General features: G+C 42.8%; 1 protein-coding gene across 2 annotated transcripts in view; it reads left to right on the plus strand.

Moving 5' to 3' along the window:
* Positions 1–13,061, plus strand: part of PARVB (parvin beta) — a 60,694-nt gene that overhangs the window by 18,220 nt on the left and 29,413 nt on the right. For both annotated transcript variants that reach the window (XM_075705550.1, XM_075705557.1), the window contains exons 2-3: positions 5,710–5,799; positions 8,638–8,708. In XM_075705550.1, the coding sequence (XP_075561665.1) occupies positions 5,710–5,799; positions 8,638–8,708 (161 nt within the window). The remainder of the gene's footprint in view (positions 1–5,709; positions 5,800–8,637; positions 8,709–13,061) is intronic.

Here is a 13,061-nt window from a genome sequence, read left to right on the forward strand (position 1 = left end):
AGCAGGTTAAGAGAGAGACACTGCAGAGTCTTTACCCACCAGGGACCTGTTGCCTTCTGGTCTGACACCTCACGTGGGAAGTGGGAGTTCCAGCAGATACTTGATCTTTTATGCAAGGGTTGGCTGCTTCATTAGGGGGATTTGTCCCATGGCCACATGTCACCTGAGGTGTCAGTGAGTGAGGGTCGTACCACTGGTCTGAACGGGGTAGAAATGGTCTTCAATATGGACTTTCTGTTTCGCACGTGAATATCTGAACTCTTAGGATATGAGTTGCAGGCAGGTGAGTCACTGTCTGAAAAGTGCAGCTGGCTGCGGTTTTGTCTCTGGGAAGAGCAAGGAAACTTGGGAAGCAGTAAGACATTGGGGTCAGGAAAAGAGCTTCCTGTGCAGTTCGCATTACGTGGTCATTGCACGTTTCCCTTCTGTGTGCTGCTCTGACCAAAAAGGATGACCAATTCACTTGAATAAATAATCTGTAATGGAACCAAGGGTAACAAACCAGTCTAATAGCTTCCAAAGTTAGGGTTTGATCATGAGATGAAAGTACGTTGTGTAAAAGTTGTGGTCAGGCAGTGGTGCGGAGCCAGCTCGGCACTGGTTGAATGCAAAGGAAAGCACCGTATCCAGAAACCCATGATTAGCGTCACGGCAGCTGCTGCTTTCTGTGGGGTGGGATTCAGCTTTGCAGTCAGAAATAACTAGAGCTAAAATTAAGTAGCGTTTACCATCTGTTTTTGTAACAGGGAGAGGCTTGCGGTCAATTTTTTAATAACAAGGCAGTGAATGGTAAAGACTAAGAGGTGAACTGTGCTGCTGTTGATATCTTCAAATTACACTACAATTATTAAGAGTGAAGGTAGAAAAGATCGAATTGTTGACATCAGCTTGTTCTTTCTTATAAAAAGGAGAAAGCAGGGACTTTTCTTCTTTTTATAGTGTTCCTGCTGACTTTAAAGGCCATTTTCTGACTTGTGAGAAATCCTTGACAGCTCTGGTGGCGCTTCCAACTTTCTGCAGCTAATTGCTTCTGTTCTGTGCAGTTTGCGTGTAATCCCATGCACCGAGACAGCCTGCCTAGCTTACAGATGTCGTGCTGTATAGCATGTGTGTATACGATCCGCTCATTACATTAATTTGTTTGAAAGGCCAGCACAGCTTCCAATGTGACTAAATCACGTTGACTGCTGACACTGCCAGGAGATTGTTAAAACATCGGAGGTCTGCCAGGAACCCTTGCTGCTTTCCTGGGGACTGGTAGAGAAGTGACCTTTTATTCATGAATTTAGATTTCTGGTTTAGGAAAATACTTGGGGGTTTTGCTGAATGCCTTGGCCACTTGCCCGTCCCTTGTTACATTTGGATTTTGCTAGTGCTGGCTGAAGTGATTCGGAGGACTAGTGCTGCCTGTTAATTGAGGATCTGCTCAGAGAGGGGATCTCCAGCCAGAAGAGAGGGAGGCTATAGCAGACATCTGGGAGAAGTTGTGGCTAATTCTGCCAGATACCTTTCCAAGGCATCATCTTTCTGTGCCTGTAGTTACACCTGACTTGTCCTGTGTAAGTTCACAGCTGAGTCATTTAGACCATTGGCCAGTTTTATGTTAAGGCTGTAACCATTTCGCAGAGTCTGCATTGTGGGTCAAGGTGGGAGGCGAACTCTTTCTGTGGGCAGGAGAGCATTCCCTGGATGCTGGGGCTGCTCGTATGAGTTCTGCTGGGATGTCTGAGGGAGACCTCTGCCCTGTCCTGGTGGGGCGTGGCGTGCCAGAGGGAGCAAACAAACTAGCCCAGGGTAACAGATAGATGAAAGGTTCTGCTGGGGACCAGCCAGGACTAAGTGATGCTACTCCAGCCTGTACTCAATTTCCTGCCCTTTCCTGTCTTCCCCTACTGCAGGTTTCCTCTGACCGATCTATGAAATGAAATGATCAGGCTTTAGAGAACGAGGTTTTACACAGATCTCAGAGAGAGCAAAGAACTATGCCAACACAAGAGGGGAAGATGTTTCCTGTGGAGAAGGGAAGGAGAAAAGAAGGGGACCTGTGAATGGGCAGGTGGAGAGCAGCCTAGGAGCAGTTAATACCTCATGTGGGACCTGCCGTGACTATAACTGTTGTGCAAGCGCAGCTCTGCTCTAGCAGTAAAATGCCCTCTTGCATGGATGGCTCGTTCGATGTAAGGATCTGGTATAAATCTTGCAGCAAAGCCACTGTTGCTGATACAAAGTTGAGGAGGTTGACATTTGCCAATTGATTAATATCCATAATCTTTTACAGTACCTTTGGGGTTGTGAAAGCATGGGCTGAAAGCCGTTCTTTGTTGTAAATTTGCATTAAAACACCTATTGAGTTCTTGTCAGAAATGTACCTGTTGGCCCATCCTGACTATTATTTTAACTGTGTCCACTTGCTCATGTGTGGGTTCTCTGTTTTTTCCCGGCGTTGTGGCTCGGTTTCCTTTTCCTGCTTCTGTTTCTTTGCTCAACAGTGATAAGTGAATACTGGGGGCAGCGAGCAGGGAAAAAGTCCTCAGCATTTGTTCAAGTGCAGCGTGAAAGGGTTCTGGAGTGCAGCTGGTGCTGGGAATACCCTGGCAAATTTATGTCCCTGGGCGCAACTGCTTCTCTGCATGCTGGCTGATGCTCTGGGAACCTGTGTGTTCCTGGGGCAAGCTGTCGCAGTGGGGAACCCGACTGTGCTTTGGGCAGAGGGTGGAGATGACTTTCTCAGGAAGCTCTTTGCAGAGAAAATGCCATCTTTGAGGTGCCTGCTCTGAGGCGGCCAGCGGCAGGCCAAGGGAGGCGCTTGGATATCTGCAGGAGCGGCAAGGATAGGGAGCGACTCCTGGCTGGGAGTCCATGGCCGCGTGCTGCGTCCTCCTTCCCAGCCCCCCTCCACCTAGCAGCTGGGAGGCTATCTTAGTGCCTCCTCCTGTGTCACCATGCCCGAATTAACGTAGGTTTGGCAGTCCCGAGGTGGCAGCGCCTTATCCAGTTGCAGCCGCTCCTTCAGCGTTCAGACAGCCCATGCAGTTCATCTGCAAGCTGTGTGTGCTGCCGGGGCAGGGATGGCAGGGCTCCTGTGTAAGAGGCGCAAAAAAGGAGGTAGGAAACATTATGTTTGTAGCAAGAACCTCTTCCTAAGCTGTCTGCCTAGGACGTGGTGTACGAGCTGTCTGTACACAGGGCTCTTCCTGGGCAGCAGGCTTTGGGAAGCTTTCTGCTGACATAGCCGTGCTTTGCCGGTAGCGGTAGGAGGGGATGTTTTGGTCCTGTGGGATCTGGCCCAGCTGCCCTGGATCTGAAGGCAAGCGTAAGGGTTTTATGTGTCTCTTCGTGTCATGAGGGATGGGGGCTTGATACACAAATTCATATTAATGTTTTCTTTCAGTTTAGTAAATTGCTCGGAAGCAAGGTATTTTTGTTAGGAAGGGTGGAGATAATTTTTATTTAAAAAAAAAATAGCAAGTGTATCATCTTAATTGAACTTTTGGGAATAAAACTAGTTTATCTGCATTTAAAAAATTATTCTGGCTTGAAATGTATGCAGCATTTTGTTTATATGGCATACACTGAAGACAGTACCATGTATTCACTGCCCAGAGGAACTTAGCACCTCTCTTCTGCATTTGCTGGGCATTTAGGAACAGCGATGCCCTGACCTTTTTGAACGCTTGGCATTCCCAGAATGACAGCAATGCTATTATAATGAAAAGAGAGTTACATCTAGAAAGAAGGCTGGTACTTCCAAAAGGAGTCCGATTTAAGTGGAATTTGGGCATTTATCATCCTACCAGGGTTTTAAAAATCTTGCTTGTAATGTCCAGTTTCCACACGGTTTTTCTTGTGCCTCCTGGTGGTTGTATTCCTATTGGCATCACAATGTAGGAGCTGCTCAGGTGAGAAAGCTCTAGCTGGGCATAATGCAAACAGGGCTGGGTAAGATGTGCTGTTAGAGCTGTTTTGGTCTGGTGCATGAGGCCTCTTAGTTCCCTGACTTTCGTTTGGAGAGTTTTCGAAGAAAATGAGAATGAGTGCAGAAAAGGGGTAATTAAGAGTTTCTTTAATAACGACATTTATTCAGGAGGTTAAATCTCAGCCTGCAGGTATTGTATTCTGTTTGCAGTTGAGAATGCTGTTGTCTTCCCTTGCCTTTGCAGAAGATACACAATACAGAAAGCAAGCCGTGCTTACTGCTGGCAGCCCCCCTTCCTCCAGCCTTTGTGCTGTGTTAGCTCTAACCAGCTGCTCTAACATAGTTCGTAAGTCATAAAGTCTCAAAATGAGAGACTGGTGTTTGTTGCTTGCAGAACATAAGAACAGCATTTCATAATTGAGGATTTTAGTCATGTTCAGTATCATGCTGTGAGCCAGAATTAATTAATGTCTTGGAATGACAATTAAGAAATGTGGTAACTTGTTTTAAGCACCTGTTTCAAGTATCCGTGAGAGAAGGAGTGGGGATTGTAGTGTATTCTTCTTCCCTGTCCTCCTCTGGGGCAGTAGGATCTCTGTGTTTTCCCCTTCTATCAAGCAGGAAAAAAGCAAGTACTGATGCAGGATTTTGTAACCTTTGCAGACTGCATGCAAATGATTAGCCTGTGGTTTGATTTTCCAATTGGAAAGGGGAATAATGACTGTTCTTGAAGGAAGTGCTTGTTGGGATACTGTGGCTATTAACTAACTGTTCCTCCTTTTCTTTCCCCAGAAAAGTTTGTCTAGCAGACTTTGTTTATTTGGAAGTCCTTGGTTTTACCTGAAAAGTGTATGGGACTTGGACCTCTCCCAAAGGACACTGCAATATCACAAATCATGCTGCCACAAACTGTCTTAGCCCATGCTAACACAGAACTGTCACTGAGTAGATGGGGCTGTTACAGTGTCTTTGTATCTCCTATTTCAAATGCATGTATTTCTATAGCTTGGCGTATAATAAATAATTGGTATCTGAGTTTAGGGGCAGATGTGCCTTGGAGAGTATAGAAGTGTTGTAGCATTGCTAGTGCTTTTCTTACTTCTCCTCAAGTTCATTTCCTCCCACATGGCAGGACGTAGGCAAGTATTTTAATATCCATTTTATTGATGAAGGGTACTTTACTGACTTTCCCAAATGCGAGTTGTAGGTTTGGGACAAGAGATTGAAATCACAAATTCCAGATTTTTGTTCACCAGATCATGCTACATCTATTTTTAGCCAGTGCCAATGCTAGAATTAAATACATTTTCATCTTTATTTGGTAGGTCTCTCTGGGATTCTCTGAGGGTTTTAATAAGGCCAGTAGCAAGCTGCAGTTCGTGGTGTTCTGCGGCTGGAAAAGGTGGTGATAAGTGGTGGTCATGCTGTCAGAAAAGCAGTTTTTGCAGTTTGCTGTCTGCTCTAGATCTGGGCTGTCCTGCAGGCAAAGCTCACACCCCTTCCTGCTGGAGAAACAAGCACTCTGAGGTTGCTCTTACCACAGAATTGGGTTTCTTGCAAAATATTTTCAGTCAGTTGTGTGGTGGCTCAGTTTAATGAGAAGCTATAAAAGGATGTTACTTTGATTTTATTTTCCACTGCGACTGCAGTTCTTAATTCCATAAACTGTGGGCCTGTTTTGAAATGGATCTACCAGATCTTTTCTCTTACTATGAATACCCTCTTCAGCCCCTACATATCTGCAAACTTTGCATTTATTACAGTCTTTATTTCTGTTTTTTCCCTCTGTTCAGTGAGTGACCTCCAAGAAGAAGGTAAAAATGCTATCAATGCACCAATGAACCCAAGTGCCGTGGACATCCATCCAGAAGACACGCTATTAGGTAAAGTATTCGTGCTACAGACCTTGACTAAGCAATTATTAATGAAGATGGCCACTGTGAGCCCCATATCCATTGCTCTACTGTTGACTGTAGATTGGTCAGTTGAAACTGAGAGAATTGGGCACGAGAATTGAGAACTGTTGCATGTCGCATGTAGACTAGAAATTAGAAGGGCTAAAATGGACTTTAAAGAGCAGTGCCAGCTGTGCAGATACACTTAAAGTAGACAGTTTATGGGAAAATTGACTTGTTCAATGAATTGACAGAGAACATGAGTTCTGTGATCATCCTGAAAGTACATAGAAAGTTGAGGTTTGCAAAGAATTAGATGGAAAATGCTGCTGAATTTGTCTGCTTAAGGTTTACTTCAGTTCCATTAACCTATTGGCCCTGTGCATCTCAGACATCCTTCTTTGGTAAGGAAATGGTATTTTCTCTCTATATATAGATGGGGAACTGAAGTGCCAAAGGACCAACCCACAGAAAGCCTGTAGCAGAAGTGTGTGTCGTGGTTCCTATGGAACCCTTAGACTGCCTTGTCTCAACGTACATACTACACTGTTGTTAACTAGTGGATGCCATGTTCCTCCTTGGGTTACTGCTGCCACTTTGCAAGTGACAGTACAGCATGGTGGGACCTGATACTGAATGAACAGATGAGCATTTACGCTGCTGAAAATAGTAATTAAATGTGATTAGGGTAGAAGTATGTAAAACAAGCAATGCTTTATAGAAAGAAGGTAAATATTCAAATTCCTGTTCTCTCCATTCCCCCCTCCCCAAGTCCCTACAAGAGCAACAGCATAATTTAACAGCAAAAAGTGTTTAAAACTTGTTGGAATAAAACACTTTGTTCTTTCTTGGCCATATGTCTCTTAGTTTACGGAATTAGCTGCAGCAAGCTGTCATGGAGACAAATAATAAAACAGTAAATTAAAAACAAAAACGTGTTAGTCATTTAGATTTTCTGATTAGAAGTGTAGTAGGAAATGCAAAGTATGTTCTTCTGAGACATGGGCAAAGTGTTGATTGCTCTCTCTATATGTATGGATCAGGAGTGTCTCCAGTGATTTCTTCTGTGTACCGCTAAAGGTGTGTATAACTTTAGAAGATGCAGGACCACTCCTGAAGGCCTGCCATGCAAAGACATGACCACTGGTGAACCTTACGCCAAGTGCTGTGGTGAATCGTATACCATTATGGGTCAAACCTTGTTCAGGGTTTCAGTTAGCAGTATTTTGGGTGTGTAGTGGGTGTCATTTCCGTACGACTAGACTGCCTGATTCATCGTAGGCAGTAATGAGGAAGTAAAGGAACAGGGGGGAAAAAAGCAGCAAAAGAATTCATAGGTTTTCGTAGGTTTGTGGAAATTTTTCAAGTATGTTCAGATAGCAGGGTCTTATGTTCTTAAGAAAGATAAGGGGCCCTGGAACTTATGAACCCAAATGTCTTGTGTCTAGGATGTGTGAGTGTCATGTTTCCCCTCTGGCAGCAGTGAAGTCTAGCGCTGCAGTAGGGAGTCACTGTAGGTTGGTCATTGTCAAGTTTTAAAGGGTTCCTCTATGCAGTGTGGCAATGGTCTGACCAATGGTCATGCCGAAACCCCTCCTTTGTTGTCATGCTGGAAGGAATTGAGAAATCAATAGGAAAACAGGATTCCATATGGGCTGTCTAGACTCAGCTGAAGAGAAATCCTTGGAGTTTATAAATAATTATTTTAGCTGAAGAGATGTGGATCTCTTGCGTAGCTGTGACACTGTCACCCATCCTTGTGTTCCTGTTGTGTAGTAGCCAAGGTTTGGTCTCTACTGAAAGGAACAGATCTAACCTAGATCACAGCTACCACTTGGCTACTAAAGGAACTAAAATGAAGGGTGCAGGGAGAGGTCTGCTACTTGAAAGCAAGCACCAGAATTTAAAATACAAGACTTGCTCCAGCTGCTTCCTAAATACTGGTATCCATATCTACGGTAGCATATAAACTTGGATGTGATGCACGTGTCCATGTGTGCTGTTGCGAAGATAATTCTGCCAAAGGTTGATTGTTAGCCTTACTGAGCTCAAGTTGATTTTGCTACCTACATTTCGGTATCAAGTCATCCCTTCTAAAAATTAATCTTTGTATTCATGCCTCTTGTGGTTGTCCTGCTGGCCATTGGAGGACGTTTCTCACATCTCTTGATCTCCCAGCAACAGAAGAAATAGAAGACTTTAGACCTGAGAAATCTATTTTGTGTTCTTCCCCCATGCACAAGTACAACTGATAGAAATTAGGGTAATTTTCATTCTTCAGCTTAACCAGAGGTTAAGCAATTCATGCACTCAGGGCTGCATGCATGACCAAGTTTCAGGGAACCAGAAAGCAGAGGCACAAGCTGTCAGCCCAAGTCTCAGCAGTTTCACTGAGTGTAGTGCCATAAGCTTGCTGTACTCTTCAAGATGGTGTCATTTGGGACAGGTGTTTTCAAATAGAAATTAAATACAAATTGAGGAGAGGGAGAAAAGTAGCTGATCGCACTTTCTGGTATGCTAATGTTAACATGCCCCACAGGGTATAGAGGACAGTGATTTTCCTCAAGTATTCTGCATACAGCAGGGTCTGAGATGGGGAAGGTCAGTGGAAACAATTTTAGGGAAGTTAGGACTGTGTTATCTTTCTGTGTGTCTTTAAAAATGCCTAACACTTTGATCATCGGATATTCCCTTGCTAAGATGATGACAGGCACTGTCATTTCTTGATCAGCTGACAGGCCACTTCATGGTTAAGAATTGTTGCAGTATTTCAGCACTGTACATTTGAAGTGGATCTCACTAAAGTTTCCCATTTTACTTGGACAGAGGAGAATGAGGAACGCACTATGATTGATCCTAACTCAAAAGAAGACCCCAAGTTCAAAGAACTGATCAAGGTAGGAAATCACTATTTTGTCCTTCTTCAAATCTTTAACTAGTGAGCTGGAGTCATTTACAAGCTGGTTACTAAGAACACAGTTGAGGAATAGCAACTTGTTACTGAGGTATGTCTGTGAAAACTGAGGTCATCAACAAGGTAAGGCTAAAAGCAACGAGAGAAACAAAAAAACGCTGAATGTCAGAGTGCTTGTGGGATTTACAGAGTAAAGCTCCATTGTCCATTTATATCCTTGTGATCAGTGCTTAGCTTGAATCTACCTGCAGTCACTGCACATAAACCTAGGTTCCTTCTGTTTATGAGAACAGGCAAGGAACTTTGGAAAGCATTAGTGAGATTTCAGGAGAAGAAAGAACAGGACTGAAATGAGCAAGGGCGTGGTAGGGGACAGCGAGGAGATCTCTGGTGCTATAGGAAAGCTGGAACTGAGATTCTTCTTGCCCTGTATTCTGTTGGCTTTTTTCAAAGAAAAGTCCTCAGTTTACCTATGTGCTAGAGCAGGGTCCAGATTTTCCTGAATCTGTATAATCACTGGAGACACCTGCCCAAGGTGTTGATAATGGTGTTCCCGGCTGTGCTGATGTGAAGTGTGGCTTCCTGCCTCAACAGTGCTCGTAGTTTCTGCCAGGCATGATGGAGGATTTGATCTTGAGGGACTAATGTTTAGGAGAACCTTTTCTATGCAGGAAGTTGAGGTTAACATAACAAAAGCTTGAGCAGGAAGAGAAGGGATGGCAGTTCTGAACAAATGCGATCTCTTTCCAAAAAGCATTTGTGCTTGTGTTATGCTTCCCGCTTACTTCCTCTTTATTATTTTAAAAAAATATTTTTGTTAGAAACAACAGTGCAGCTGTAGGTGTGTCTGAAAACTTTGGATAGTGTATACCATCTCCAGACAGGGGGTTGATCTGTGGCATATTCCTTTCAGGAAACCTTGTGTGCCCTGGCTGCACACATTAGCTCAGTTGGTTAGAGCATGGTGCTAATAACACCAAGTTCACAGGTTCAATCCCTGCTTACTGCAGGGGGGTTGGGCTCGATGATCTCTCAAGGTCCCTTCCAACCTAAAGCATTCTATGATTCTATGATATGCTTCAGCAAACTACTCACCTGGTACATCTTTAGAACAAGCCCAGTGATCTGCTGTTAACACTGCAATAACATGTTTAGGATTACAAAACCACATCAAACCAAGTTTAGCAAGGAGCTGTGCTCAAATTTCTTTGTTATTCTAATTCACTTGGAATACATTGTGATTTTAAATTAAGTGAATTTGCACATTCTTTCTTTGTTAGTACCTAAATGCATTAATTCTCTCAAAAGGTACAGTGGTCTTGCACCGCTCTTTCAGAATGTGCTGTGGTTTCTTTGCTAGAGGAGCAGCGATCTTATCATGAATAATTCAACTGAACCAGAGTTCTTGCAGTGAAGAAGCCAGATGCACTCTGTGATGCAGGAGACTTGATACTCAGATCAGAATTGCTTTTAAGTTGGGAATTTTGCTGTTTAATTTAGTATGAGTTGGTGAGTCTTCCCTGGATGTCATAGTCTAGCAGGGTTTACTTTGCAATTTAGAAACCTGAAAACCTTCAGAAGGAATGAAAATCAGGGCTAGAGCAGCACTCAAGAATGTGTCTGAGTGCTTACAGCGCATTGCAGAATCAGGCTCTGGTTCACTACGCTAGTTTACACCTGCATGAAGAGAGAGTAATGTTTTACCAATTGAACTGGAACAGGGGTGCAGGGAACAGCATGTAACTGGAGACTGTTTCCTTGGGATCATCCTCAAAGGAGAGATGCGTCCTGTAGAGTGCCCACTTGAAAATTATGTAATTTAGGTAATTGCTGATCACTTGCATACCTCTCAGCAGTTGAGAGTTTTTACAGAGATTCAGCTAGAGAAATATTTATCACTATGTTGGTGTGAATCTGTAAGGCAGGGAGAGGTTTGAGTTATGTTGGCAAAACCTATTTTATGCCACAGAGTTTGGATAATACAGAAAACTGAGCAATTTATTCCTTGGTTTTTGTTCTTCAGTGGTTAATGACGTTTTCCAAGAGCCTCAGTGCTGGATGAGAATTAGCCGTGCTAAGTGCTATACAGCAGTAGCCAGCAGAAAAGACTGGTTGCCCGACAGAGCTTGAAATGAAAGATCTCCACGGACTAGCAAGGAGTGAGGAGTTGGATAGATGGAGGTTTTCATAGTTCAAAGTGGTTCTCTCTCTTTTTCCCTCAGAGAGGAATGTGTCAATAGCAGCAATAGAGCCTCATACCCTTTGAAATTTGGCAGTATGACTTAGTTTCATTGGTGCCAGCCCAAATCTCTTTCAACCCCGGAGTTAGACATGCCAATGGTTTGCCACCATTGATTTTGACTGTTTCTGTTCTGTCAGTCACATGCAGTTGCGTAAATGGATCTCACTGCAAAGAAGCATCAGAGCGAGCTGTTGCTGACGCTGCTTTAATATCTCTTTGTCTCCACAAAATGTTGTTTTAATTTCTGCTAGCCTCATGCCATAGGAATTATATGCATAGTGGATCAATCAGTGCAAGCTTGTGTGAGCGTTTGGAAGTGATTTTGACAGAGCCATTGTAACTCTGGAGAGACGGATTGTATAGCATTGTGGTAACATGGAAAGACCAACAGAAAAAAAAAACAACAAAAAGCCTCATTCCTCACTCTTATTAAAACAAATACACAGTGAATCCCCTTGTTGAAGGCTGCTTAGTTGGGGATGCTAAAATACCTTCTTCAAGTCCTCTTGCACATATGAAAATCATCAGGAACTAGGATTATGCCACAAAGTGTTGTTTGTTATCATCATTGATGGTATTCTAAAAGAGTTGGCCACAATTTGTCAATATGAAGCGTTCAACTAAGTTCCCTCTGTGGCCAGCAGCCTTTTTTTTCCTCACTTCATTTGCGCTGTGTGTAATCAAACACAGTTTGGTACATCGCTGAACAGACTTAAAGCTGAAAATTCAGGTCAGGGAAAGAGACATGAGTTATCGTTTTATTTATTCATAAAATACTCTAGTTCCGGTGTCTGAAATGTGCAAGTTTCTTTTACTCATTACTCAATATTTGCTAAGTGACAAGTGCACAACTAACTTAGTGTAAGCATTTGAATTATAAGTTTGGGCTGTTTGCATACAGAGGTGTCCTGTGATACATTGTTTCTTCTTCTATACTTAAGACTCAGGTTTCTAGTCTATATGTTATTGTGAATCTGTTTAAAACACAGTTTCCATTAATATATAAAGTCCACTTAGTAGTCCATGTCAGTAAATGTAATGTCATGTAAAGAGTGTTTGGGGGTTCTTCTAGCTCTCTTCTGAATACTTAAAAAAAAAAAAAAAAGAGGCTGATCTATGTGTGCTTTCCTTGTTCATGTGTGTTTCCTTGTGTATCGGGTGTAAAAGTGGAAGGAATCATTTTTCCCCCTTCTGGTTCAGATATGGCTGAAGGGTAAAAGTTTCAAAAGCTTTATTGCTGGTTGTCATCCTAAACATAATTAGAGTTAATAGGCTGTAGGAATTGAGTCAGAGACTTTTAAAAGCTATTTTAACATTTCACATAAGTGGCAGATTTCCTAGGGTTCTCTCATGTATCTTGGTAGGAAAAGTATGAAGAAGAGCTTCTACTGATTGAATCAAAAAATGTTAGAACAGCAGCTTGCAAGAATTGGGTTCTGCCTGAAAGCGCCTTGCCTTGACAAAAGACAGCAAGCCACAGTTGCAAGATACTTTCCCTCCCTGCAAAGACTTCTGTAAGATCAGCTGATACTGCAACAATTTTTGGCCTTTAAGGCCTCATCTAAACTTAATACAGATCCAAACACTGCTGCTCTAGATACTGCCTGAAATGAGTAAACATTTTTATTTGTAGTAAATCATTCATTGTTGTAGAAATTACCACCTATTTCCATGTCTAATTTTATGGCTTTTTTAAATTCATTGTGGTGAGAAGAAAACCAAAATGAAGCCACTGTCCTTTTGGTAAGGTTTCACGTGTGACCAGATGAAATTGTGCTTCCTAAATGCTCCACGGTCTGCTTTTGAAAACAAACCTTCTCTTTGTTTACACGCTGTCAGTGCTTTGTGGTTAGTCAATAGTTTCCAGGCCCGAATATGACTTTTTAATATTAATTTCCATGCTCAACCCTGAAGCCAGTTAAGCTGTCATACCTTTGATCTCTGCTTTCTAATTCTCCCAGAAGTTGGGGCGAAAAGGGTCATGGAAATCAGGATTTTCTTTCTTTGCTGTTTTTGGTGATTGGGCTTCCTGTTTTCCCATTGTGTCACATGTGTTCATGTATTTTGTCTTGTTTTCCATTTTGTTCATTACTG

Source organism: Pelecanus crispus, chromosome 1, assembly GCF_030463565.1.
Source record: "Pelecanus crispus isolate bPelCri1 chromosome 1, bPelCri1.pri, whole genome shotgun sequence".
Taxonomy (NCBI): Eukaryota; Metazoa; Chordata; class Aves; order Pelecaniformes; family Pelecanidae; genus Pelecanus; species Pelecanus crispus.